The 26,948-nt window shown below is 33.9% G+C and overlaps 7 protein-coding genes across 10 annotated transcripts; 4 read left to right on the top strand and 3 right to left on the bottom strand.

Moving 5' to 3' along the window:
* Positions 1-1,017: 1,017 nt before the first annotated feature.
* Positions 1,018-2,021, top strand: LOC113856272 (chaperone protein dnaJ 8, chloroplastic-like). The gene is made up of 3 exons (XM_027488024.1): positions 1,018-1,317; positions 1,409-1,477; positions 1,609-2,021. The coding sequence occupies exons 1-3, from the start codon at positions 1,123-1,125 to the stop codon at positions 1,795-1,797; spliced, it is 453 nt and encodes a 150-aa protein (XP_027343825.1). The 5' UTR covers positions 1,018-1,122; the 3' UTR covers positions 1,798-2,021.
* A 1,958-nt stretch (positions 2,022-3,979) lies between these two features.
* LOC113854295 (magnesium transporter MRS2-1-like) lies at positions 3,980-7,860 on the top strand. Of its 4 annotated transcripts, XM_027485220.1 has the most exons (6): positions 3,980-4,332; positions 5,087-5,696; positions 6,249-6,401; positions 6,510-6,842; positions 6,922-6,969; positions 7,352-7,860. In XM_027485220.1, the coding sequence occupies exons 2-6, from the start codon at positions 5,106-5,108 to the stop codon at positions 7,580-7,582; spliced, it is 1,356 nt and encodes a 451-aa protein (XP_027341021.1). In that variant the 5' UTR covers positions 3,980-4,332; positions 5,087-5,105; the 3' UTR covers positions 7,583-7,860. The 4 variants fall into 4 exon arrangements, with proteins under 4 accessions (XP_027341021.1, XP_027341018.1, XP_027341019.1 ...); XM_027485217.1 differs by lacking the exon at positions 3,980-4,332 and having other exon boundaries at positions 4,433-5,696; XM_027485218.1 differs by lacking the exon at positions 3,980-4,332 and having other exon boundaries at positions 4,433-5,696; positions 6,273-6,401; positions 7,352-7,707.
* Positions 7,861-8,689: 829 nt separating this feature from the next.
* On the top strand, positions 8,690-10,709 carry LOC113856043 (pentatricopeptide repeat-containing protein At1g80880, mitochondrial). Its single transcript, XM_027487665.1, has 2 exons — positions 8,690-9,242; positions 9,755-10,709. The coding sequence occupies exons 1-2, from the start codon at positions 8,707-8,709 to the stop codon at positions 10,707-10,709; spliced, it is 1,491 nt and encodes a 496-aa protein (XP_027343466.1). The 5' UTR covers positions 8,690-8,706.
* Positions 10,710-10,903: 194 nt separating this feature from the next.
* Positions 10,904-11,981, top strand: LOC113856327 (lamin-like protein). Its single transcript, XM_027488112.1, has 2 exons — positions 10,904-11,192; positions 11,484-11,981. The coding sequence occupies exons 1-2, from the start codon at positions 11,030-11,032 to the stop codon at positions 11,816-11,818; spliced, it is 498 nt and encodes a 165-aa protein (XP_027343913.1). The 5' UTR covers positions 10,904-11,029; the 3' UTR covers positions 11,819-11,981.
* Positions 11,982-15,035: 3,054 nt separating this feature from the next.
* Positions 15,036-17,174, bottom strand: LOC113856539 (putative receptor-like protein kinase At1g80870). Its single transcript, XM_027488393.1, has one exon. The coding sequence runs from the start codon at positions 17,172-17,174 to the stop codon at positions 15,036-15,038; it is 2,139 nt and encodes a 712-aa protein (XP_027344194.1).
* Positions 17,175-21,622: 4,448 nt separating this feature from the next.
* On the bottom strand, positions 21,623-23,595 carry LOC113856347. The gene is made up of 2 exons (XM_027488132.1): positions 23,465-23,595; positions 21,623-22,059 (listed from the first exon to the last, which is right to left on the bottom strand). Exon 2 carries the CDS (start codon positions 21,998-22,000, stop codon positions 21,824-21,826), a length of 177 nt encoding a protein of 58 aa, XP_027343933.1. The 5' UTR covers positions 22,001-22,059; positions 23,465-23,595; the 3' UTR covers positions 21,623-21,823.
* A 1,191-nt stretch (positions 23,596-24,786) lies between these two features.
* Positions 24,787-26,262, bottom strand: LOC113856042 (galactoside 2-alpha-L-fucosyltransferase-like). Its single transcript, XM_027487664.1, has one exon. The coding sequence runs from the start codon at positions 26,260-26,262 to the stop codon at positions 24,787-24,789; it is 1,476 nt and encodes a 491-aa protein (XP_027343465.1).
* Positions 26,263-26,948: the final 686 nt, after the last annotated feature.

Genomic DNA, 26,948 nt, shown 5'->3' with positions numbered 1-26,948 from the left:
CATGCATTAAATGTATCGTAGCCACTTCTGGTGTTGAATATGTCAAATTTCGTCAACCATTTATCATTATCATTTATCTTTCCCGTCAATCTACAACCCCCCCCCCAACAACTATATATAATTTTATTACTAAGAAATTAATTAATATCTATTCTATTTTGTAATATATCCTTTGTAATTTTTATTGCACATAAAAGGAATTCACTTAAAGATAATTTAATTTTGTTATTAACATTAAATTATATTAGTTGATGGTTTAAATTTTATGCTCAATCATGAAAACTTATTTTAAGTAAATTTTTCTCTTTTATTTTTCAAGTTGTATACAACTTTTGATATTTTAAACGTTTATATGTCAACTTATATTTAAAATAGTATTAAACATCATAAAACTTAATATTTTTAAACTTTGAGCTAGTCCATTTAAGCAATTCAAGGAGCTGTTTGGTTTTGACCCTAGAAGAAGCCCATGGTCTTTCTGAGGTTTGGGCTTCAATTCTGGGCTCGTTTAAATGGGTCAAGCTGAATAATCAGAGAAAGGGCTTGGACAAAACAATATGTTTTATTCAGGCAGCAAGTCCATTTTAACCCAAAACATTTCAAATTATGGCCATTGGTGGTGATATAATTGCTATTCACAGTATTTAGTCTTGGAATTACTGTTATCAGCTTTACAAGCTAATTTTGCTATTACATTATCAATTTAAGCACATTTATTTCATGACATAAATCCGTTACGGAGCTTTTGTGAATTGACTTTGAACATTTCCAACCCAATCTATCTTCATTTTTACATTTGTTATATCACTTAGAATTAGAATGTTAACCTTGAACGTGTGAAAGTCAACACGTGTTAGGTGCCACTTCCCTCATATGACTCTTCATCCCAAAATGTAACATTCCACGTCCTATTTGACCCAAAGGATAAGAACGGTGAGTCCACGTCAGCCCCCAATTAAATATTATCCTTTTGCAATTACATTGTTATAAATACTTTTTTCCCCTTCTCCCCTTCCATTTCCAAGGAAACCCAAACCCTCTAATTTAGGGATTAATCCATTCTTTTATCTACTTTGAAACTATTAATCCAAGTTCGATTAGTCATACGTTTGGGAGCTTAGAATGGGTGGTGCTACGGTTATTGGTGGGAACACCATGTCATGGATGCAGTTGAGAGTGGGCAGAGAGAGGAAGCAGAAAAGGGTTCAAAATCACATTTTTTGTTCTTCTTTGACGGATTCTTATAAGACCTTAAGAATTCAACCCGGTGCCTCCCGATCTGAGGTTAAGAAGGCTTTCAGACAGCTTGCTCTTCAGGTTCTTCTTCTTTTTTTAATTATTTGTTATCAATTATCCATTATATAAATTAACATTACTTGTTTAACAATGGCGTTTCATTGTGTTTCAGTATCATCCAGACGTGTGCAGAGGGAGCAAATGCGGGGTACAGTTTCACCAAATCAACGAGGCTTATGATGTGCGTTATCGTTATCCTCTCCTCACTTCTGTTACATTTCTCTGAACTGCATTTAATTTCACTTGCTACACTCTAATCACAACACAAACATTATCTGATTGAAATTTCAATGTTTCTTATGTCCAACGCAGATTGTGATGGCCAATTTGACAGGGGAATCCAATTTAACAGAAATGTACGAGTACGAGGTTTATGATGCAGGGGTCGATGAATCAATGAGGGGAGTGAATGATCCAGATTGGGACTTGTGGGAAGAATGGATGGGATGGGAAGGAGCAGGAATTCGGGATTACACATCTCACATTAATCCTTACATTTGAATTTTTTTATTATGTAAATGTTAATTATTTTAAGTAATTTTTAAGTCATGATCATGTATTGCGTAAAGATGACCCACTTGTCCCCACCAAAATGTGGTTGGTGTTCTGTGTACATAGTTCAAGTGGATCAAAAGTCATTGCCCTCTGCATAATTGAAGTTGAGGAAGTGACTTTCTGTAATAATAATACAATTCAAAAACTTGAAAAGAAGGGAAAAGTTTATTTCATGAACTGTGATCAATACGGCATATCCTAAATTTATTCTTTTCTCCCATGTTTCACTGCTAATAAAGTGTGATTCCTCCCTGCACTAGAAGATGATTTTCCTGATTATGAAGTTGTCTTCAAAACCTTTTTTTTATTTGGAGGCTAGAATTTTTCACGAGAAACCTGTAGTCATAAAAAGCATAGCAACAATACACGCTATCCCATCTATTCTTTCTTTTGGGGTCAAATGGATCTAGTCATTCTATACACTAAACCACAAATGAAGATTTTTTCAGTCCTTTTAAGCATCGTCTTCATTCCACAGTTGACTCCAAAATAAGAAAAAAAATATAGTTGAGTTACGATTTGAGAATAGACTGCAAAATTGATGAACTGGGTAGAAAAGGGCCTTACATGTCCAATGAGATTCCACCAATAATAAGAATAATAATTACTAAGCTAACAAGAGGGAAAAAGATGAAAACTTGTCTCTGCATTTAAGTACAATGGTTCAGACACACAATTCATTTTCCCAACCATTTCCGGTTGTAGCTTTCATCTTTATGAAAAAAATAAAAGTAAAAACTCGCATGAATGAGAACTCTTATTTGTTTATTAACTTAAAAAAAACTACTTTTATTTAGTAACATTTTCAAACATAGATAAATTTGCAAGGTAGAATAGAGGCTAAAAGGTAAAAAGTGTGAATGGATATTGGAGTATTATTAATCCCACTGGCTTATTCTATTATGTTACATATGTCTGCGTCTCTGTATATACAAACATTCTTCAATATTTATCTTCACCGTCATTCGTTTTTCTTTTTTAATATTCTTTTTTTATTTTTTCACCTAAAATAATGTATAAAGTTTAAATTTTAATATATTTTCCGTATAAAAATTTCACACTATTGTATCAACTAATTAGAATACATAATAAATACATTTTACTCTTATCCAAACTCACTTAATATAAATCTCATTAATAATGTGTGAATATTTTATTATATATATATATATATTTAAAAATTATATTCAAAATATAAGTTTATATATAGTTTTATATTTTAAAATATATTATTTTTCATTTTGGTTTACTTATTTTATTTTAAAAATAATTAATTTTAGTTATCTCACTTATATAGCTTTTTAGATTTCATAAAGAAAGTGAAATGCATCAATAATTGAGTTAGTCACGCTATTATTGGTTACGAATTAAAATTCATATATTTTTAAAATATAAAATAAATAAAAAAATTAATTTTATTAAAAAATTAAAATTTAACGTATTTTGAAAAATTAAAAAAATATCTAACTCCAAAAGTATATTATAATTAGATTTATTAATATAATTAAATATTTTTTATGTGTACCCAAGTACACCTAATAAAAAATAAAAAAATAATATTTTAATAAAAATTATAATATTTAATACTATCAGTATGTTGAATCTGGTAATATTATTTATTTTTATTATATATATATATATATATATATATATATATATATATATACGCGTTCTTATTTTCTATTCTTAAAATACATATTTAAAAAATTGTATAACCAATGATATTTACTAGTATTTTTAATAGAATAATAAAATATTTTAAAATTGAAAAATTTATTCTTTGTTTAGGTCACCTGAAATTTATAATGAATATTATTTTGTTTAAGTTTTTTTTGGTAAAATTTTCCTAAATTTAAGATACACGTGCAAGAAAAAATATTATTTAAATAAAATTTTATAAATATAATCAATTTTATTTTCTAATGTGTTAATAGAAGATTAGATAATTATAAAGCGTACTGCTGTAATAATCGAATAAAATATAAAGTCAGTTTTTTTTTTTAACCTTAAATTCACAAAGGTATCATGCAAGAGGGCTATGTCATATGACATTCCCAATTAGAACATTTTCACGTGTAATAGATACAGTTATTTACTTGAAAATAATTAATTGCTTGATTATAAATAATCACGAGATTAGCAGAGTCCTCTGTTTCTTTCGTTTTTTATCTTTTTGTGCGCAGTGTGATGAACTCCACACTGCAAAGCCAGAGAAAGAGTACGGACTGAAGATTTTCTCTTCATGATTCGGTGACAATCAATCTCAGTCTCTCAGGTCTTTTCCCAACTCTAAGTCGAGGGTTTTTATCTTCTCTCTTTCTCCCCTTCTCTCTGTTTCGAATTATTTTGCTAAAAATCGTTCCTTTTTGGTGACAGATTGTGTTTATCACTTAATTTAAGATAACCTTATCGGATTTATTGCGAATCACGGATATTATCTGATTTCTGCTAAAGAACCCCGGGACTTTTTCCCCTCTGGAGGTATGAATGTTTGTACAAGTCTATGCAGCTGCATATAATATTTTGAAAACATGCACTAGATTGAATATTCTGTATTTGATTTTATTATTTTTGGAGGTCTTCTGATTTACTGGGTGAATAATTTGTCGTATTCTTTGCAAAGACATGATTTTTATTTTTATTTATATTTTGGTGTGTGTCTTTTATTGTTGGATGAAACATATTAGCATAAATGCATTGCTGGGTTTATAATTTGTATGATACGCATATGTTCCTAGAGTATGTGGTACTTGGGCTCGTTGTTTTTCCCTAGACTGGATATTTCCTTTTGGCAGAAGAAGTTGATACTTGATAATCATAGTCCAGTGTATAAAATTATTATTTTTGCTTAAAAATATAATTGATTACATCATTTTAAGGTGCATATAATTAATGATTCTCGAAGATAATTATATTTTTAAGTAAAGACCATTGTGCGGTTATGATGTGGCCACCGCAAGTTTGTGAGAGGGGTCAAGAAGGACATGGTCCTTGTGCTCCCACTATCTTGTAGTTGTTCGAGACTTTTATCATTCTTGAGACCATGATACCACCGAACATATATTGGGTAATTTGTAATAGATGCGTGCTTCATATGTTGGAGCCACAAGTATGTTGGAGATTGATGTCTCTAGAAAGATTGATTAATGCTGTCATATGTTGATCCTATGTTGTATAATTCTACTGGAATCAATGAAGTGCTTAGATGGATGATGCTTTTACCTCATGCTTTCAGCAATAAGCAAACCTTCATAATGGTGGATCTCAAAGAGAGGTTACTCCCACCAAAACCTGCATCAGCTTTAAACCTAAGAGAGGCGACCAATCGACCATCTGCCTCTGGAAGGCAATCTTTTCAAGGAGTGGATGTTCTGGGTCTAAAGAAGCGAGGCCAAGGTCTCCGATCATGGATTCGTGTCGACACGTCTGGAAACTCTCAGGCCATTGAGGTAGACAAGTTTACCATGATGCGACGTTGTGATCTACCAGCACGTGATCTTCGTCTACTTGATCCTCTGTTTGTCTACCCGTCAACAATCCTTGGTAGGGAAAAGGCAATTGTTGTAAATCTAGAGCAGATTCGGTGTATTATAACGGCAGATGAGGTTCTTCTCTTGAATTCCCTTGATAGTTATGTATTGCACTATGTGATGGAGCTACAACGGCGGTTGACAACAACTGGGGTAGGTGAGGTTTGGCAACCAGACGATTCTGACATGAACCGAAGGAGAGGAAGTAGGAGTTTTGAAAATTCTTTTAGCAACTGCTCCCCTGATTATTTACCTTTTGAGTTCAGGGCTCTTGAAGTTGCCCTGGAGGCAGCATGCACATTTCTAGACTCCCAGGTTTGTAGAAGTACATAGTTAAATCAGAGGCTAACTTAAGTTGTTTTTTTTTTTTTATAATAATTATTCTTCCTTTCTTTCTTTAGTAATGTATTATAGAATAGAGAAATGGTTGCTATGAACAGAGATCTTGTATTTCGATAGAATAGTCAACATAATACCATTGAGTTTGAATCTGTGCATCTTAGGGAGTTTATACATGTTAGGTTGGTTGTCGTGAAGAGTAAACAATAATTGGCAGTAGAAAAGATGGAGATTCATACATTAAGTAACTAAGCTGATTTATAATTGGGAGGCTATATAACTGTTGTGAGCTAGGGTGGAAAGTTATTGAAGGAAATAATATGACCTCCTAATGGTCTTCATTGATATAGAGGAAAAAAATCTTTGATTTGGTGGCATGAGAAGTGATATGATAGTGTGACAATGTACAAAATTCGAAATTCTGTCATTTTATATCCAAACAGAATTCTTGATCCATATGCATGCTTACAGTATTTCTCTGTGATATTCTTGATTCGATTTTGATAAATTAATTAGTAACATTCTCAGTTCTCTTCTGGCCATTTGCAAAAGGCAGCAGAGTTAGAAATTGAGGCTTATCCGTTGTTGGATGAACTGACATCAAAGATCAGTACTCTAAACTTGGAACGTGTTCGTCGGTTGAAAAGCAGACTTGTTGCCCTGACTCGGAGGGTTCAGAAGGTGATACTCATTTATATGTTCTACTTTTCTTTATGATCGCAAGTGGCAGTTATCATATTTTCTAATTTTTCTTCTCTTATTATTTGCTATGTGGGTGCATGTATTCAGGTTAGAGATGAAATAGAGCAGCTTATGGATGATGATGGTGATATGGCTGAAATGTATCTTACTGAGAAGAAAAGACGGATGGAGTTGTCATTTTATGGAGATCAGTCTATGGTTGGATATAAATCAGTTGATGGGGCATCCATTTCTGCTCCAGTCTCTCCTGTTTCATCACCTCCTGATTCTCGCAGGCTTGAAAAGAGCTTGAGCATTGCTAGGAGTCGACATGAGAGCATGAGGAGTTCTGAAAGTACCACGGAAAATATAGAGGAGCTTGAGATGTTGCTGGAAGCATACTTCGTTGTCATTGACAGCACTCTGAACAAGTTGACATCGGTAAGCGCAGTGTTGTCTTCACTAACCTTTTTTCTTTCTAGCTTCTTCACACTTTATCAACCGCTGCTTCCTGTTTCAGTTGAAAGAGTACATTGATGACACAGAAGATTTCATTAACATTCAACTGGTTTGTTTATTTCCTTCTTTTACTGGTTTATTTATCCTATTTTGGTCATGTTGCTTGTATCTGATTCTACATCCAAGTGGAAATTATCACACACGTTCACACAAACAATTTCAATTGGGAGAGGTAGGGGGTATTACAAATTTTGTTGCTTTAAGATAATAGGTGTGTGGGACATAATAGGTATGGGGATCTGGTATGTGATTCTCTGAGGGATTTTAAGTAGTCTTTAGAATTACTGAGATCTGATGCGTTATAGGCCTCTAAACAAACAAAAGCGGTTACACACTATGCCTTCAATGTGGTTTGTTCATTGAACCTGTGTAGCTGACTTAATTTGAACCTATTTAAATGTAGAGCAGCTAAATGAAGTTTTTTCTTACAGGACAACGTACGGAATCAGCTTATCCAGTTTGAGCTTTTACTCACAACTGCAACATTTGTTGTTGCCATCTTTGGAGTGGTAGCAGGAATATTTGGGATGAATTTTGAAATTCCATTATTCAATGTCCCCTCTGCATTCCAATGGGTCCTCGTAATAACAGGAGTTTGTGGAGTCTTCATATTTTCTGCATTCGTATGGTTCTTCAAGTATAGAAGACTCATGCCCCTATAGTAAGCTAGATCACCATGAAGAAGATTAAAATAAATGCGTCATTGCTACAAATGCACTGCGTTTGGCATGCAATCATATAATTCAAATGAAAAGCCGGCTCATTTCAAGAGCAATTCTTTCAATTCATTTTTGTATCAATTTTAGGCAATTTCTTATTATATTTTGATTCAACAATTTCTCTCTATATTTAGACGAAATTATTTGTTACAATAGTTGAATCCATAAAACATCTTCGTAGTTCCTATTTTTCCTTTTTCTTGAGCAATGGGTGACACATCCTATTTTGAGAAGAATAATGTCACCAGATAATCCTAAACAACAAAATATTGCTTTGGCGTTAAAATAATATATATATATATATATATATATATATATATATATATATATAGTTAAAGATGTAGTTATATGATAGTTAGGGTCAAGAATGAAAAGTGTTATGACAAATTAAATCTTTAAATCTTCAAGACACTAATTTGGAGATAGATTAAATTTTCAAGGAACTAATTTGATCATAAAATACTAGAAAATATCTATTTTGTGACAATTTATTTCATTGGGAGATTAAGTTAGTGACTTAAAAATTTTGAAACTAATATGTAATGTATATGAATTCAAACAAAGTGTGATCTTTAAATATCAATTAAGTATTTGTATCCATTTGGCAAATTATAAAAATTAATCTCTCCCACCGTAATACACGTCTTAATGTAAAGACCTGTAATTAAAATTAATTTAAAGACATATAAATCAAATTTGACAGTGCAAATTAATTTTTAAAATTTTTTTTTACACAAATGAACCCTTAATTAATAGAAGAAAAATGTTAATAAGTATCTTAAAAAAATTAGTTAAAGATTTTTATGAACAATTCTACTGGAGTTTTTAATAAAAAATTTATTTATTAGTTTTTAAACACTAACTTATTGATATTAATTAGCAAGATATTTATAAAAATGAGAGATATTGGATCATCAGTGAAAAATGGGATGCCACATAGTGCGGCATCATTGGTAAGGGTGATAATCAGATTTTGTGCTGAACTATATGAGGGAGCGAAGTGAGGGGAGTTGATAAAACAAACTTGGAAGCATACATACATAAAGAATAAGCAGTTGAAAGTGGCAATGGCTCTATCTTTACGGTTACACTACTATTTCTTTTACCTCTCAAGCCTCGCAAAACGTCCCCAACTTTTTGTGCCTCTAATTGGAATTTCCACTGCCACTAGAAATGTTTTTTACCCCCTCTCTCATGCATTTCATCAAACACTTTCATTACCCTCTCACTCTCACTGTCTCTCTCGTTATGATCATGCGCCTTTCAACTTCGACTTCGATTTGGATGACCCAGATCTACCGCAATTCCTCCAATTCCTCAAAAAGCTTCATCATTCGTCACCGCAAGAAGAGGTTCTCCCATCATCAGGTTTCCAAGCAAATAGAGATTTGGTATGTTCCGCTATTTGGGCCTTGAGGGAAGAATGGAAACCTGCATTCCTTGCCTTCAAATGGAATTGCCATCATAACGATGAGAAAGTTTGCAACTTGATGATATGGGTCTTGGCAACTCATGCAAAGTTTTCCACTGCCTGGTGCATCATTCGAGATATGCATCGTTCCTCTCTCTCCACCCGTCAGGCTATGCTCATTATGATCGATAGGTAACCTCACTTGATTACTGACACCTCAAATTATGGCTCTGAAATGGCCTTAGTGTTGCAACTTCATATGTAAACTTATATTACAATTGGAACCACTGAACTACTGCTGGAATGGTTAGTAACATTCACTTTTGCTGCATTGAATTGCCTTCCTCTTGAATTCCAGTTACAAACCTATAGTTTGTGATGGAATTAACATTGCTGTTGGATTGGAATTACTTGCTTATAGCCGATGAAGATGCCCACTGTAGTGATTTTTCTTAACAGTCTTCTTTCCATTAACGTTGAACTTTTCTGACACAATGACTGTTTTCTTCTGCCGATGAAGATGCCCACCGTAGTGATTTTCAGTCTTCTTTCCATTAACGTTAAACTTTTCTGATTCTTTTGCACAGGGACTGTTTTCTTGTGCGATGATATATTTGTCAATTCTTGTTATTGTCATGTCAACTTTGTTGATATAGGATTGTTCTATTTTTCCCCATTCAATTGTGGCATTTTGTTTTGATCAGATATGCATCTGCAAACAACCCGGCTAAGGCTATTCAAACATTCAACTTTATGGATAAGTTCAGATTGAGTCCTGATCAGGAAGCATTTCATGCACTTTTGACTGCTCTTTGTAAATATGGGAACGTTGAAGAGGCTGAAGAGTTCATGCTAGTGAATAAGAAGCTCTTCCCACTCGAGACTGAGAGCTTTAATATTATTCTTAATGGATGGTGTAACATAACAAAGGATGTGTATGAAGCAAAAAGAGTTTGGAGAGAAATGTCAAAATACTGTATAACACCTGATACTACTTCATATAGCCACATGATTTCCTGCTTTTCAAAGGAAGGTAATCTTTTTGACTCTCTCCGGCTCTATGATCAGATGAAGAAAAGGGGATGGATCCCTGGGATAGAGATTTACAATTCTTTGGTATATGTTTTAACTCATGAAAATTGCTTGAAGGAAGCTCTCAAGATTATAGATAAGTTGAAAGAGGAAGGTTTGCAGCCAGATTCTACCACCTTCAACTCCATGATACTCCCTCTTTGTGAAGCTGGAAAACTAACTGGGGCAAGGATAATATTACACACAATGGTAGAGGAGAATATTAGTCCAACCATTGAGACCTACCATGCATTTTTGGAGGGAGCAGATTATCAAGGAACATTGGAATTTCTGAGTAAGATGAAAGGTTCTGGTTTGGGTCCAAATAAGGATTCCTTTCTAATAATTCTGGCAAAATTCTTGAAGTTAAAGCAACCTGTAAATGCACTGAAAATTTGGACAGATATGAAGGCATATGATGTGGTGCCCAGTTGTATGCATTACAGTATAATGGTTGAAGGGCTCGTAACATGTAGGTGGTTCGTAAAGGCCAGGGATTTTTATGATGAGATGATTTCAAATGGATGTTCAGCAGATCCAAAGCTTAATAAGCTCTTTCAGAAAGAAATACTTGGTAGTGGTTCGTAACACGCAGCAAGTTATGCCACAAAAAAACTTGTACGTTTTAAAGGTGTAAAAAAGTTTTTTCTTATAAAATTTATTTTTAATTTCTTAAAATCAATCTTAAAGACTAATATTTAATAAAACTGAAAAAAATTAAAAGCCTTTATCAAAGATGACCGTTGGAAAAAAGAAGAGAAAAAAAAAAGGCAGCGAAGGGTAAGTAAGTCAGTCCAACGGCACAATATCTCCAATCAATCAAATGCGCAGTTACTGTTAGTTTGGAAGCAGCGAGTTGAAGTCAAAGTGTGTGTTGCGGCACCCAACATACGAATCCAAATCCAACAATGTCGGTGTCTTCTTCACGGATAGTCATGTTGCTCCTCCTCTCTGCCCTTGCCACCGCCACAGCCACCGATCACATTGTGGGTGCTAATCGTGGTTGGAACCCTGGCATTAACTACACTCTCTGGGCCAACAACCAAACTTTCTATGTCGGCGACCTCATCTGTTAGTTTTCTTCACTCCTTCAACGTCTAAACGCACTCCTTCAACGTCTAAACGGTCCTTTTCCTTTTCCTTTTCCTTTTTTCGGCAAAGAAACATGCTTTCCCTTTTCGTTATCCTTGCTTAGCTTACCTATATATATATATATGGAAAGGTGAAATATTGTTGTTGAAGATTAAACAGTCATAATAATTATATACGTGGTCTCGTTTGATAAATCTGTGACTAAATTATTTTAATTCGTGTGTTACTTGTGCTATCGAAGGGGATTGTAATTTTTGTTGTGTACGATAGCATTTAGGTACCAGAAGAATCAGTACAACGTGTTTGAAGTGAATCAGACAGGGTATGACAACTGCACCACTGAAGGGGCGATTGGGAATTGGACTAGTGGCAAGGATTTCATAACCCTGAACCAGTCGAAGAGGTATTACTTTATCTGTGGCAATGGTCAATGCTTCAATGGCATGAAGGTTTCTGTTGTTGTCCGTCCCCTCCCTCTTCCTCCTACTTCTCCTCAAACTGCTTCCAATCATTCCACGAATAATTCTGCTGCTCCTCTCCTCTTCAACTGGGGCCTCTCCTCTCTGCTGTTGTCCTCTGCCTCAGTTTGGTTTGGTTGGATCTAGCAAACGTGTTGTTCCCTCTCGTGAGCATTATTTAACTTTTTGTGTTTCTCTTTATGTGAAAACTCACATTTGTTTCCAATTCGCACCACTACCACTTGCTCTTCTGTTATGCTCACCTTTGAAAGCGATTGCTACCAAGTGAATTCCTTAACGTCTATGACCCTGTCTCAATTTGTATTTCTTTAGTTTTTAAGATATTTCCACATTCATAGGTTATTGACGTTTTAGACTAGCTTAATGCTTAAACTTGAGCTGTTTCCCTTAAGCAAATGAAATTAATTTGTTCCTTGGACAAAATTCTGGTGGGGTAATCATCTATAGCTGTATCACAATTTCATTTCTACAAGTCAATCCGAATTTGAAGCACTTACTCTTGGGTGTTTATGAAGCGTTTATTTCACATTTCCCAGATGTTTTTTTTTTTTGTCAAACTACTTGAATTATTAATCTGTAATTGTTTCACTATTAAGAGTCTCATGCCTTGGAGCTGGATGGCATTCATTTACAGGCAATCTATTTATAGTATATAAAACCTAACCGCGTAAGCTTGGGTTTTGACACTTAAGCTGACTTTAGCTATTGAGTTTCCTAGTTTGACACATGGGGTATATTGTCTTGTTTTTGTGTTTGATGAAAGAGTAACAACACCGCACGTTGTTTCTTTTCAACGACCCCTGTCAAGTGTTTGTTGTGGATCCACTATGTCTGGAAATTGACACTAAATGATGTGTACGTCAACTATGCTAGGATAAATCATTGATAAAGATCTAAATTCTTGCCTTGAAGTGAAGTAAGGAAGATTCAAACTAAAACGTGTGGTGCGAATATTTTGGTTTACGACACTTTGTGCGGTAATTGTGTAGACGAGATGGATCTGCTATTAAATTTTATCATTTTTCATAATTATGTGATATGAAACTCGAGTTGTATCAATGAAGATTGAACAATGATTTTATTGTGTTTTGATAATATATTTCTGTTAAGCAGCACCTGTCAAATATATTTGGTTACCGTATGAAATGCCATGTAATTTGGCCCAGCAATCGGTAGATCTGGCAATATTATTCTGTAAATTGCAATGTAATGGGAAAAGGAAAACAAAAAACAGCACATTCATGGAATTTAATCTCAGTTTGTAGATTATCAGCTTAACTAGGGGTCTTTGAGACTGACTGTTGTTTTTAATACTGTAGCTGTATTAAAAACTTTTCCAAGAGTTGTGTCCGTCACAAATAATAATGCTTTTACTCAATGAGGTGTTTGAATATGGATAGTTTCAAAAGATCACGAGATTTGGGACAAGAAGTACCAATATTTTAATTTTGATTCATATAGTTGAACATTTTCTAATGAAATTATTTAGTCCAAATCTGAGCAGCTATATTTTTCCTATCTGCCCACTTCCCTCCTTGTGATTCTACCTGTCTCAAGATGCAGAAAAAAATGTGGGGTCTGTCTCATACGCAGAATTTAAGCGACAATTGGACCAGGCCGATTCATTTAATAAACTACCACTTGCATATTTAACTCTCAGTTGTGAATTCTATTTCAATGTTATATGCAATAACATAATATTTACGGATTTTAATATGATGAGAAAAATTACCAACACACTCCTTAATATATATTATTTTTAAGATTATTTTATTATTGAGTACATTTTATGGCTGTTTCACGTTAAAAAAGAACCTACCTTTTTTAGTGGGATATGTCAAAAGGTATCATAAGAAGTCTGCGGTGAGAGCTGCATTGTTGTATAGTCGCGTGTTCAATTTTTCAAAACACACATGCTCCTTTCCCCCATTTATTCTTTTTGTAGAATAAAAAGAATTGCTGCAATGAAAATTAAATGGTAATCCTAATAATACATTAATACTTATGAAGAAGCAATATTAAATGATAAAGAGAGATGCAAACCATGCAACGAAACTCTGGACATTACTTGGCTAGTGGGTTATGTAATCTCTCTTTGCCCAGTGTACGCTTTTTCAGTGAGTACTGTGCTGTAACATACATCAGAATAATATGATTACACTTTTACACATTCAAGTATCTATAACATACATCGGTTCATTTTGGGTTTGTCCTTATACCACGATATCTTTTGGATAGCTTGGCGTTTGATATGGCTTTGTCCTCTTTAAGAACCGAAGAGAATAAAGACAGCAAGATGATTACATGTCGTGCGAAATCATGAAAAAGAAAATTATGTCAACGACATTATGACAAGCACTTTACTGAGGGGGATATTAAAACAAGCACATTAGGTGGTTAATGATGCTGCTTTAATAGTGACTCACTTTAGTCTTTGATTATGACTTCCGTGGACCATAATTACATGAACATTACGAATCAGTTAAAAACATGCCACAAGCGACTGTGCAATTAACATAAACCAATTTCAAACCATTTAGTGTTAGAATTGTTTGTTAACCAAAAACTAACTTAGTTGTTGGGTCTCCAAGATTTTGCATATGGTTGTGAAATCGAAGGTGGTGTGGTGCCATTGTTTTCTCCTCTTGTCACGAGAAAGGTTTCACTGCCAATTTAATAATGCAAATTAAAATAATAATAATAATGACATGAAGTATGCTTGACCTCAATCTTTTTCTTTCATGAATTGTCTAAAGCTTTGGCAGATCACCGGACAACATTCAGGAAGCTTGATTCAGGTGAACTACTGCTTTTAATTTGTAACAAACTTACAAATATGTGGCAAGAGTAAAAATCACAGCATAAGTAAAGGCTTTCTGATGATGGATAACAAATAAACAAGGTCAGCTATCTTAGGAATAACTGAGTGTGACTAACAATGCGTTTCTGTCAAGAAGTCAAGGCAAGCCTACCAAACAACTTAAAGACAACTGAAACTAACAGATACCCTTTTTCCCTTATATATTACAATGAAGAGACCATCCTTATACACAGTTCAGCTCCGACTATGCCATCCAGGGAGACTGTCAACACAATACTCTAAAATAGCCACAGTGAGATCAATCAATGGAAATTGAGTCATCAAATCATGTTAACGCACTTGTTAGTGGAGAAAAGCACAGATAACTTATCTGATATACATCCAATACAAATCTAACAATAAAGTGTGTTCAGGTCCCAAATGCAAACATATTCAGTGCTCAGTCCCATACTGCACTCATCTTAACCTGATCTAGCATGGTGAGCAGATGACTTATAAAGAAACCTTCAACATTACAAAACCTTATTCTGCAGTGCCCTTTGGTTTCCTTCTTGATCTGCTGTATAATCTGGAAGGTGGAGAAGGGGAGAACTCAAATGGAAGAGGTGGAAGGTCCATCTCACCCTTCAAAATCTTGACAATATCCCCAATATCTGGCCGTAACTCCGGAATTTTCTGTAAGCAAATGAGGGCCAAGTTGATACACAAGCTTGCTTGGTCCTTGTTGTAATCTTCTTTCATTCTCTCATCCACTAGTTCTAAAATGTCACCAGCATGAGCCAAGTGTCTACACCAGCTTATTAAGTTAGCTTTCTCTAGCTTCATGGGAGATGCAAGAACATGTAATGGTCTTCTACCTGACACAATTACAAGAATCAAAACACCAAAACTATAAATGTCAGCCTTCTCCATTAAGAACCCACACCCTCCATATTCTGGTGCCACATAACACAGTGTCCCTCTCATGCTAGTTGTGCTGCTAAGCTCGCGGCTGAAAAGATCTCCACTCCACATGTCACTTCCAATGGAACGAGTACTTTTCTTCTTCCAGCCTCTTCTGAAGCTAAACTCCCCATTTTGATCGCACTCATTCTGATCCTCCTCTCCAAACTTCTTACGTCTGCAAAGATAAAACCTTCTACCCAAATCAAAATGGGGCACTTTCAAGCCTTTCTTCCACTTAGCATGAAGATTTTTCAGCTTAGTGGTCTTCTTGCTTAATTCTGCAAGATGCTCTTCTTTCCACCACTCTTGCATCTTCCTGTGCTTATTCTTGTGATTTTTCTTTCCCCTTGATTCTTTTTCCTCAACCACGTTATCTGTTTGTCCTATCCGGAACACCTGGGATTGGGGTGCAATTGCATCATTGTCTTTATCTATTGGACTTGAATTTTCCATTTCTACTTTCTCTTGGATATTGTTCTTACCATCATCCCAATCAGGGTTTGATGGACAAATCTGACTCCCTATCCACTCCATGACATAGTCTTTACTACATAATTCACCACTTCCATCCTGTCTCCACCACCAGTCCTTTCCCCATTGTTTCCCATTTGCCTTCTCATCATCCACCAAAGAAGAAGCATTGGCAGTCAACTCCTTACTATAATCAATGCTAGAAAACTCATCATCATAAGGAACAAATTTAGTATTCCAATCATCCCCTCCTATATCCAAAGTTGAAATTTCCTTACCCTTTGCATTTGTACTCCTACTTTCACTTTCACTGACAATATTGGCATTATAATTCAAAGAATTCAAGTTTAAAGATTTAACATTAAAGCATGTCCTACTATTTTTGGATGAAGAAGAGGCTTGCAAAGCTAGAGCAAAATCTACCTCATTAACACTCTCAACTGGAGTACCAATAGCCGGGGTTTCAGCAGTTAAATTACCTGAAAGATCTTGGCTTTTCCATAGCTCCTGGCTCTTGCCAAGATCCTGGCTAAACAAGTCTACACCAAATTCACCCTCCACCTTAATCCTTGACAATCCAAAATCTGAGATCTTCCCACGGCACTCTGCATCAAGCAGAACATTGCTTGGCTTGATATCACCATGGATCACTGGTGGATCACATCCAAGGTGCAAGAACTCCAATGCTCTAGCAACATCCAATATAACCCAAAACCTCATCTCCCAACTCAAACTCAAACACCCTTCTCCAAAGAGGGACTCCTGTAAGCTTCTGTTGGGCATATACTCATACACCAACAATCTTTTGTTCTTTTCCACACAGTAACCCAAAAGGGTGACCAGGAATGGTGACCTTAACCCTCCCAGAATCTGAAGCTCATTTTGAAACTCTCGCTCTGCCTGCAAAGACAACGCGTCCAAGCGCTTGATGGCAATCAATTTACCATCTTTGAGTATTCCCCTGAAGACAGTGCCAGAGCCACCTTTACCAATGACATTGGCAGTGTCAAAGCCACTGGTGGCTTGCTTTAAATCTTTGTACGAAAATCTTTGGAGCTTCAAGGGAGCACTTGCATCAAAGGGGATAGTCTTAGCTCTGTGAACAAGAGAATGCCAGAGATGGTAGAGGAAGTAAAGGATTGAGCAGAAAATCACAACAGAAGCTGAAATGGTGAGTGCTAGGAAGAGAACTTTAGTTTTGGTGAAAAGACTGGGACTTGCAGGAGGGAATGGTCTTGAAGGCATGGTTTATGGATATGAATAATGAATAGTGATCACAGAAACTGATGATGAAGATGAAGATGAAGCTGAAGAAGAAAAGGTGAGTGAAGAATAGGAAAATGGGCGTTCTGGTTTTTCATATCTTCCTCTATGCTTTGTTTTATCAATGGGTATCCAAAGTGGATTGCTTTACGATTAGATAATCATCAGGGAGGAGCTGTATTCTACTATTGTGAACTTAGTTTTGTTTTTCTCGTTTTCCTTGATTTATGTTATGGTATCTATCATGGATTATTATTCTCACGTTTGCTTTGGTTTCATGTCTTTATTTATTTATTAATGAGATTAGCGATTGGGAAATGAGGATTAGAAAAAGGGAAGGCAGGGACCCAACAACCAATGTGCTTTTGACTAAAGAGAAAGTTTTGCGGCAAAGTGGAAGAAAGAGAGAAAAGGAAAGGGATGCAAAATGGAAATACAACTGAAGAGAGAAGTGGGTAATAATGTGCGAAGTGTACATAATAGTCATTATACGTCACATTAAGGAATGGGAAGGGAAGAGAAGAGAGTCCTATGCACAGTTATTTTGTCTTATACGTCATGACTAAGCCACGTGCACTGTTTAGAATCTTTAGATACTTCTTTCCTGTTTGTAATTTTTGACCAAAGTTTCACACTTCATTCTTCCACACCTTATGCTTCACATGCTTTGGTAACAATAATTTCTTGTCTTCAATCATTCTTACACTGCATCTCCGGTCCCTTGTTGCACTCAAATGCACCATATTATAGTGTGCTACATAAAAGCTTTTATTATTATAAATTAAGCTAGATAAATTGATTTTTCTATAACAAATTATTTATTCTATTTACCAAATGATAGTTTGATTCTTATCATAGTTGATTTCCCAATCAAAATAGTTAAAACTTGTCAGAATAGTTTTTAGTTTTTCTACATTTCAGACATGCAAAGACTTTCACATACACAACTTTTTCAAAAGATAAGGAATTCCTAATGAGCACTCCATAATATTTATGCTATAACCAAGTGATTAGAAGCAAGGTCTTCTTTTGTTAAACTCATTTTTGGGTGGTGTATTGAGCTACGAGATGTGGAATCCAATTCTTTCTTCATTGTAGCCCCCGTCTGTTTGATTGAATTAAAAATGTAACGTTGGTTAATTGTATTTGTTATATTACAATAACATAATCATTTTTCCTTCGTTCAAGACCCAATTATATTTATAAACTTTGAGAAGGATTTTACTTCTCTAAAACAAAAATTTTACTTTAGAGGAAAAGAATAAAAAGATATAGCTAATAATTTAAAAATTAACATTGAAATTTAAACAATTACATATAGTTAAAAAGAAACTACAAGGAAATGGAACCTTTCACATGGTTTAAAAAAAGACGTCCTTCTTGAAATACTAAAATTGAAGCTGCTTAGGTAGACTGCATATCATGCAAACTATGTTGATGTTTACGCATATTAATTCTATTATTATTATCAAAACAAATTACTCTCAACCTAACAATTGTTGGTTAGGGTGAAAATATGCTGCAAACACAAGCGAACTTTACCGTGCTAAGAGAAAGAAAAATTACTCTCAATATTAACTAAATTCATTCTGCACTCAAAGTTGTTTCTGTATTCTGTACTGTCTCTGAGCTTCCCAGTGACAGTAATAGCACAACTAGCAAAAGATAAAATTAGGTACGCGGTGAAACAATTTAAAGAAAAACTAGTTAAGTTGATAGTTTGGTGAAATATTATTTGACAATGTTTAATTTTGTTATATTAGGCAATAGGAAATTGTGTTTTTTTCGGATGTTTCGTGAAAGATGTACCGTAAAAAAGAATAAAAGTTAAAGTAAATTCTGTATCTTGACTTTTTATTTTTGAATATTGTCATGAAACCTTGGTTAGATTTGATTGTTATCCATAGCAGAATAAAGAGAGTCATGTTCTTCCTCTTTGCATGCTACGAGTCCTGTAATTGTCCACTTTAATCGTCGAGGCATTGCTTTCTGCTTTCTACTTTCTACTTTCTACATTGTAGAGATCATTAGGATGACATGACACATACACACAGCTAAGCTCGCTCTTTCACGTTTTCTTATTGAAACACTGAAGAATGTAACAAATTAAAGGTGGTGTCCACATCGTGGAGGGCCAAATTAAAGACTCATCTGCAATAGCAATAAGCATGTCATAGCAAAATGTGTCTTTGTTACTTTACTTCCCTCCCCACAATCCCAATCCCAGAAAAGGGAAGTGAACATAGACATAATTAGCTGTCTTTAGGGAATAATACGTGGAATGTTGCTATTGCGCAGGGGAGATTGTATATGGCTATGATATGGTGTATGGTGTGCAATGCACTGCACAGTTAACTTTTTTGTGTGCTTCAACGGTTAGTGAGCAAAAGAACATGGGTGCTGCTGGAATGCGTGGGACCTCTCTATCAAGTCCATTCCACCAACACCATGTTTTTGCTTTAATTATCTCCCTCTTCTATATTACATCCAGTCATATGTTAATTACTCTAGTGATTTGCAGTTCCAGCACATTAATTGGTGTTGATGAGGACAAAACTATGCACAGTAGTACTTTCTTTTCTTTTTTTCAAAAGGGAAAAAAATCTCTTTTCGGTGAACTGAAGAAACAAAAGAAAATCATTCTCAAAAGATTAGAAATTAAGGCAATTTCACAACAGAGAGGATTTTGTAAGAATTTTAGATAGAACTGTATATATCCGTATAATCATCTAATGATATGGTTACTTCAATATTGATCTAGCTTATGGGCTGATGCTTTAGGCGTTGCTTTCATTTTTAGTTAGATTTTCCTTTCGTCTGTGCTGTACCCAAAAATATTTTAAATTTTTTTTAACTACGACCAATTTTCAACATGTTCATACTTGTTTTATCCACCAGAAGAAAATGACCAACTACCAGAAAGTTATTTTACATGGAAAGACATACATTTATCGGGGTAATTTCCAACAGTGAAATAAGTAATAAATTAAAATTTCTGAAGAGTAACAGCGGAACTTTTCGTCATTAAATATACTCTTCGGTTAAGATGCTATGACAGTGTTCAAACTATTTTTCTCAAAGCTTAAAAGTTACTTTAAAATTAAAGTTTCAGTTGAAAGTGTTCTATAATTTTATATTTTTTTTAAATTTAAAAATGATTTTTGAAGTTAAATTTAATATTTTTAAAATTTTAGAAATTGAAATAAAAAAAAAAGAAAAGAAAATTAGAAACTAAAAAATCATAAAAATATTTTAAAAGGCCCTTTTCAAAAGTTTTGTTCATTAAAAAGACATACTTTCTAAAAGTTGTTCTTTTAGAAATTTTGTTTAATCCAAGTTCTTTTAAAGAGAGAGAAAAAAAGAAAGAAAGATTGGTCAAACACGACAAGGTTATTGAATAATTGCTTAAATAAAGAGGAATATTACAACAGGTAGTTCCAAACATATTTTTAGAATATTATAAACAAATGTCTCAACAGAAAATATCACCTATAACTATAAAATGTAATCATTAATGAAGTTGTATCCATTCAATCAAATGTTGCTAGACCACTCACGTTCTTGATCAGTTTAGGTTTTCATTTATTCAGTAAAACAACATTTTAAGTCCCGCATCCTTATGTGTTTCTAACTTGTTCGGTTTACACTCCATGACTTCATTTCAAAGCTACTAAAGTTTATGTTTGGAAACACATTAAGAAATCTATAAACATGGATTCAAAGCAAAAACTACAATTAATGGTGTTAATCAATGTGAATACCATAACGTGATTATTTTATTGTTGGCTGTTATGACTGAACTCCATCCAAAAACTAGAGGATTGGCCTTCTGAGAAGAAATGGCTTAATTATTAACACATTAGGACTCAATGTTTGCTTAAGGTGGGGCATAACATTGCATATCCCATAACTCTTTCCCTAAGGACTCTTTCTTAGGTTGCACCTTTCAAGATTAGCCTTTCTACGTTGGCTGGTTATAAATGAACGAATTCAGTGAAAAGATCCCATCCCAAACAATTAGCATTTTAAGGGGGAGACCCTCGTGATTAAATATAACCCTCCATGTTTACTCGATGACAAACAGATACCAATGAGAAAAGACGTTGGCATGGGGAAAGAATTGAGAATTTATTAGGGGAGCATATGTAAAACATGGAACACATGTTATAAAGCAGACATCTTCTCGGAAACTTGAACGCACGCACATTGGTAAACCAGATAATGACGTAAAAGAACAAATCCTGATCAAATAATAATCACTGACAACATTATCAATTACCAAAAACAACTTGTTACTAGGGACATAAACTGTAATGGAACATTAAATTCAACTCTGATGACAGTGAAACAGATTTCTGGCCTGAAGCTAACTTATCATCCAAGATTTAAGAATATATGATTTATAGTTTGTGTCCAAGATTCAGAGCAAGATAGCCAAAGAAGAATAATAATGTTTCCCTGGGAAAAGGACAAAAATAATAAGCATATAAATGCTAAGAATGCTTCCATAAAAATCTTCTACTAATTCGTGTTTCCCAAGAGTTTTGTTGAGGTATTTGATCCTATTTAATCCAGGATTTTAAAAAAATAAAAAAACAAGAACCTGAATCCAATATAGCATCAGTTAGGCACTAGGCATCATCATCATCCCTCTTCTTGGGTTTGCGATATTTTTCCTCAACTATTTTTGCCATGAACAAGGCAGTGTCAGCTAACTTCACGATATTGGGAACTTGATAATTCTGAGCCAAGTAAACTCCACAGGCTGTCCCAGCTATGAAAGAGAAGCAACTCCTGATTATGCCCATAGTTGCTTGAGTGCTTGCAATAAATTTCTGCTATTGAGAAATCACTTCAGCAAGAATCACTGCCAGAAATAAGCAGATCAGCATTTAAACAAAATCATATGAGAAGTAATTTTAAAGTTTTTTTATGTGGTTGGAACTTTTTTTACTGGCTTATAATAAAGGACATCAGTTATAAAGGAGTCTTGAAATCAATAGTGTATGGATGTGAAAAGTGCCTCTAACTTATGATCTTTAGGGCTGCTTGGCAAACAAGTAATCTGGTTTAGAACTGTTCACAACTTAAAATAGTTATGTAAATCTATATTAATTTGAGCCTCCCTATTTTAAAACAATTTTTGAAAGGATTTCTTTCGAATTAATATTTTATTTCAAAGATTAAGCATTATATCCGACTATAGGGATTTGTGTTTTATCATGGACTTTGTAAATGAAAATATAAATTAAAAAAATGTGCTGCATTTAACACAACAAAAAGACTAGTAGATTGATAGAAAATTTACATGAAATTTCTAGCAAACAATAACAACCATAAGATCAAAATAACAAACGGTTTAAAATCCATACAAATGTTTTTCATGAATTAGAAAACGTTAGGATAAAAATCTCAAATTAGTTTTTCTAATCTATCATTCACAAAACCAAAGTTGCTAATTGTGAATAGAACACTTGCCCATAGGTCACTGGAATGACTATAGCATATAGGTTATCATACCGCAGCTAATACAATATATCTAAAATTAGAATAATATACAACCAGAAGTGAAGCAGGTGGAGGAAGTAAAAGAAAAGCAGAGAGAAGAAGATAGCAAGACGGCTGTAGTTCAGAATTTTACCGAGTTAACATGCAGAATTTCTGTGCATAACGATGAAAAATGTATGAATGTTTAATCTTAAAAATGAATAGAATGTCCAAACTATGTCTCTGCATGACTGCATGACCTTGGACAACACAGAAATGCTGCAGTGCAGAGTAGTGTTCCATTTGCATAAATAAATAAATAAGAAATATTAAAAAGATGAGTTCCACACAAAATAGAATGTTTTGAATTCACTCCACTCCACCCCCAAATAAGTAGAGATAGTAATGTATATGGAAATAATCAAATGGCCAAGGTAATGTAAACCATGGACGTTGAAGCAACAATACATACGCGTAGAGAATCAAATCAAACATACAGTACTGCACAACACTGTTGATATGCTAACCCCAACCCTAACACAGTGCTAATGCGATCTTCTCCGCTTCCATTGAAATGGAAATGCAGCTTTGCACGAACAACACAGGTCACTGTCCCCAATTCCCCCACTAGCTATGAAATGAAAGACATGAAAGAAGGTTCTAGAATCAAAATTTCTAATAATTTGTCAGACGCATACATAATTCAACAACTTAAAAATCAGAATAACAACACACCTATGTTTTGAAGCAGCGTTCTACAACAAAAATTATTAGTGTTAGCGTACCCAATGATTAACGATTCGTGTTAGCGTCTTCTCCGGCAGCGGTCAACACTCAACACCGGAAAAGGGTTAGCTATGGGATGATGTTTTCTCTACAGCTGCGATCCTCAAAGCATTTTTGGAGTCATGAAAACAAAAATAATGAAATAGGGTTAATTATTTATGATAAAAAATTTATCTTTCATAATCTAAATTTTATTTATTAATCTTAAATAAAATTATTTTCAGAATTACTTTCTTCACGTAATTTTCCCGAATTAAATATCTAATCTTATTTTTTCTTTTTAAATATTATTAGTGAAACTTAATTTTTAATTTTAAGTATCAATACACTATATGAAATTAAGAATATATATTTTTAGATAAACTTGATAAATTACAATAAATTTAATTAATTAAAATATAAATTAAACTTTAATATATTATATCAATAAAAATATTTTTAAATATTTAATTTTTATCTGAAAAATGATAATAATAAAAATATTTATTATTTCTGATTTATTTTTATCTATAAATTTTAATTAAAATATAAAATACAAAAAATTATTTTTTATCTACATTGATTATGGCATCATGAAAATTTTTCATATTTTAAGTTATGTAAAATTTTTTTAAAGAAAATGTAGTTTCTTAAAAAATATTTAATAATCAATGTGCTTGAAGTATTTAATAAAATATCATAAATAAAAAAGTTTAATTATTTTTATTAATATTGGTATTTTTTAAGGATATATTCTGATGGGGTTAAGTATGTGTTGGAATTAATGTTTTAAAAGTTAAAGTAGCTATTTAATTGATAAAAGCACTAATTAAGGCTATTTGCATTCGAGTTATGATGGGTTATATTGTTTTTCGACACTAAATTTAGATCAGGTTATTTGTTAGACTCTAATTTATCTTTAAATTTGAAGAAACCTAACAGTATATAAACTTAATAAAATTGGAACTAAGTTGGATAGTATTAGATTATCTCGAATCATAAACTTACTGATATCTTAAGAACTTATAGGTTTGACCCTTTCGTTTGATGTTACAGATGAGAACTCTTTCGAGATGTGTCAGCACTATAAGAAAGTTATGAGTTTCTTTTAGACAATAATCCTATTAGGCCGTCGAGTCTTGATTACCACATTAAAAAACTAGGATGGCAGCAGAAGTGCCAGAAAATGTGCATCAGTTTGACTCCTATGTCAAACAAAATCATGAAATAAACCATCATACAAACCAGTTATTGCTGAATATAAATATAAAGTTGGAACTTGGGCAAAATAGTTTGGCACTCACAGCCAAACAATCATGCAAACAATATACAAGAATAATAGTTACTGATAATCATTGACCAACTTAACACCCCGTCCATAATCCATACATCTAATATAAGGAAAAACTTTACTTGTATAATCTATGGGTTTTTCCATGCAATCAAGTTTAGGCGGAAAATGAAAACAAGGCTCCATAGAGAAGTCTCGGACACATGGAGGATCATGGATTTTTGTGTTCCGTAATTTGTATAGAATCCATGGCTTCAGGCCTCCCAAACTTTGAGCCACATACCCAAAAGTCGATCGAGAGCTAGTCACCAAAACATCACACAAACTTAATAGATATATTTCTGTCCATGCCTTCATATTATGCTTGTTATCATCAAACTTTTGATGCTCTTCGTGACTTGGCTGATAAACACTTACCACCTCCCCAGAAACAGTTGGTTTTGTCAAATACATAGTCCTAAGGTTCTCACCATATTCTGGATGTAGAGAAGCTACCAGAACAGACTTCAAAGTCTGATTTTTCCAACAAAAATATTTTGAATCTTCAGTGGTAATGTTGGGTAGTATATTATACTTTATGGTGCAGCTTAAAACTTGATTCATAATTGTTTGAAATGGGGTACGATCGGGCCTAAATACTCTTATTTGGAGGCCAATCCTCTCATCTGCCTTAGCTAAATATGCTTGATAGAATCTGCTAATTGGTCCCCATACCTCATTTGAAGGGAGAAAGAGGTAGCGTCCTAAATGGTGGAAGACTGTGTCTTTCTCAGGGAACATTTTGCTTAACTCTTGAGTGAAGGATGGAACCATAAAAAGAGAAGGTACAAAATATTGATCCGCGCACAAAATCAAGAGGGTAACTTTTTGGAGAAGATGTTGGCTATCATCACAGCTGAAAAACTTTTCATGATCATCATGGGTATGTTGTATCTTTAGATTTAGAGCTGAGGGTATAATCTCCTTTGAATTGTTTTCTCTGTGCTTCTTTACCATGTTTTCATATGTTCCAATATTTCCTTTGTTATTACTAAAAGCAAAGTCATTGGGCAATATCCATGATGAATTGGGGAACGGTTCACAAAATAGACCAATCATATCATCCTTAAATTCAACTAGTAAGACTCGATCTGTGAGAATTGCATAGAGGAATGCTGCAACCATGCTCACCATTTTGTTCCCTAAGCCATTGGCAGCTGTCCACACAATGTAGTTACATTCAGTGGTAACATTGGTCTTATGTCTTTTGAGCATCACCATGGTATTTTTGTAAGATCTAGTGTTTGGTCCACAACTTTTGTGAAGATCTTCATAGTTACGTAGTTTGGATATGAGATATGGAGAGGGTTTATGAGGGGATGTTTTGTGATATAAGTAGGACTGAAATCTACTTAAGCATGATCCTTCGTCAAACCCAGAAGAGATTATTGATCCATCAAGTTTGTCAGCATGACTTCTTGTAAGTGGGGAAGAACCTTCTGTTGAACTTGTAGATGAATTATTTTTTGAACCTGTAGATTTGGACATTTTAGATTTTTTTTTTCAACAATCAAAAGAAAAATCCACCATATATTCCTAGTTTAAAACAAGTTATAGAAAATGATATTACCTAAGTTTGACCTTGTAAAATTCTTAGCCCCCATTTCCAGTATACTTTTTGAAAACCCCTCAAAATGACCAAATTTTGAGTTGAGCATTAGTATGATTAGAGGGAAAGCTACGGCAAAGATGGCTAGGGAAGCTCTGATCCTTTTGGAACTCAACTCCAACCTATTCATGGTGACTTAAATGATTTTTGTGACTTACATGTGCCTCACCTTTGATTGTAGTAATCTGTCATCAGTCATCACTCTCATAATATTGAGATTACAAATAGCATCATCAATTAGAAAATTGCAGTATAGCTTATGCGCTAAAGACAAAACGATTAAAGACTCTGACTATATTCTAATTTCAAGGCAAGAAAGAAACACTAATGTAGAACCAAAAGCCAGCTCAAAAAAATCAAATGTGATTAAGACATGAAAGAGACTCCTCTTATCATTTTGTTTGTATTTTACTTGAATTTTTTTGTTAATCGATAGAAAAGGATTAACAAGTCTTGAATTGAAAGTCAGAATAAAGTTTCCCCATTAAAACAAAGTTCTCAATTTTGGCAGCAAAAAAGTGTATAGCTAAAAAGAAGAATGAAGAAATCATCATACAAGAACATG

This window comes from Abrus precatorius, unplaced genomic scaffold, assembly GCF_003935025.1.
Source record: "Abrus precatorius isolate BTA unplaced genomic scaffold, Abrus_2018 Scaffold11, whole genome shotgun sequence".
NCBI classification, from domain to species: Eukaryota; Viridiplantae; Streptophyta; class Magnoliopsida; order Fabales; family Fabaceae; genus Abrus; species Abrus precatorius.
This window is presented reverse-complemented; position numbering and strand designations above follow the sequence as displayed.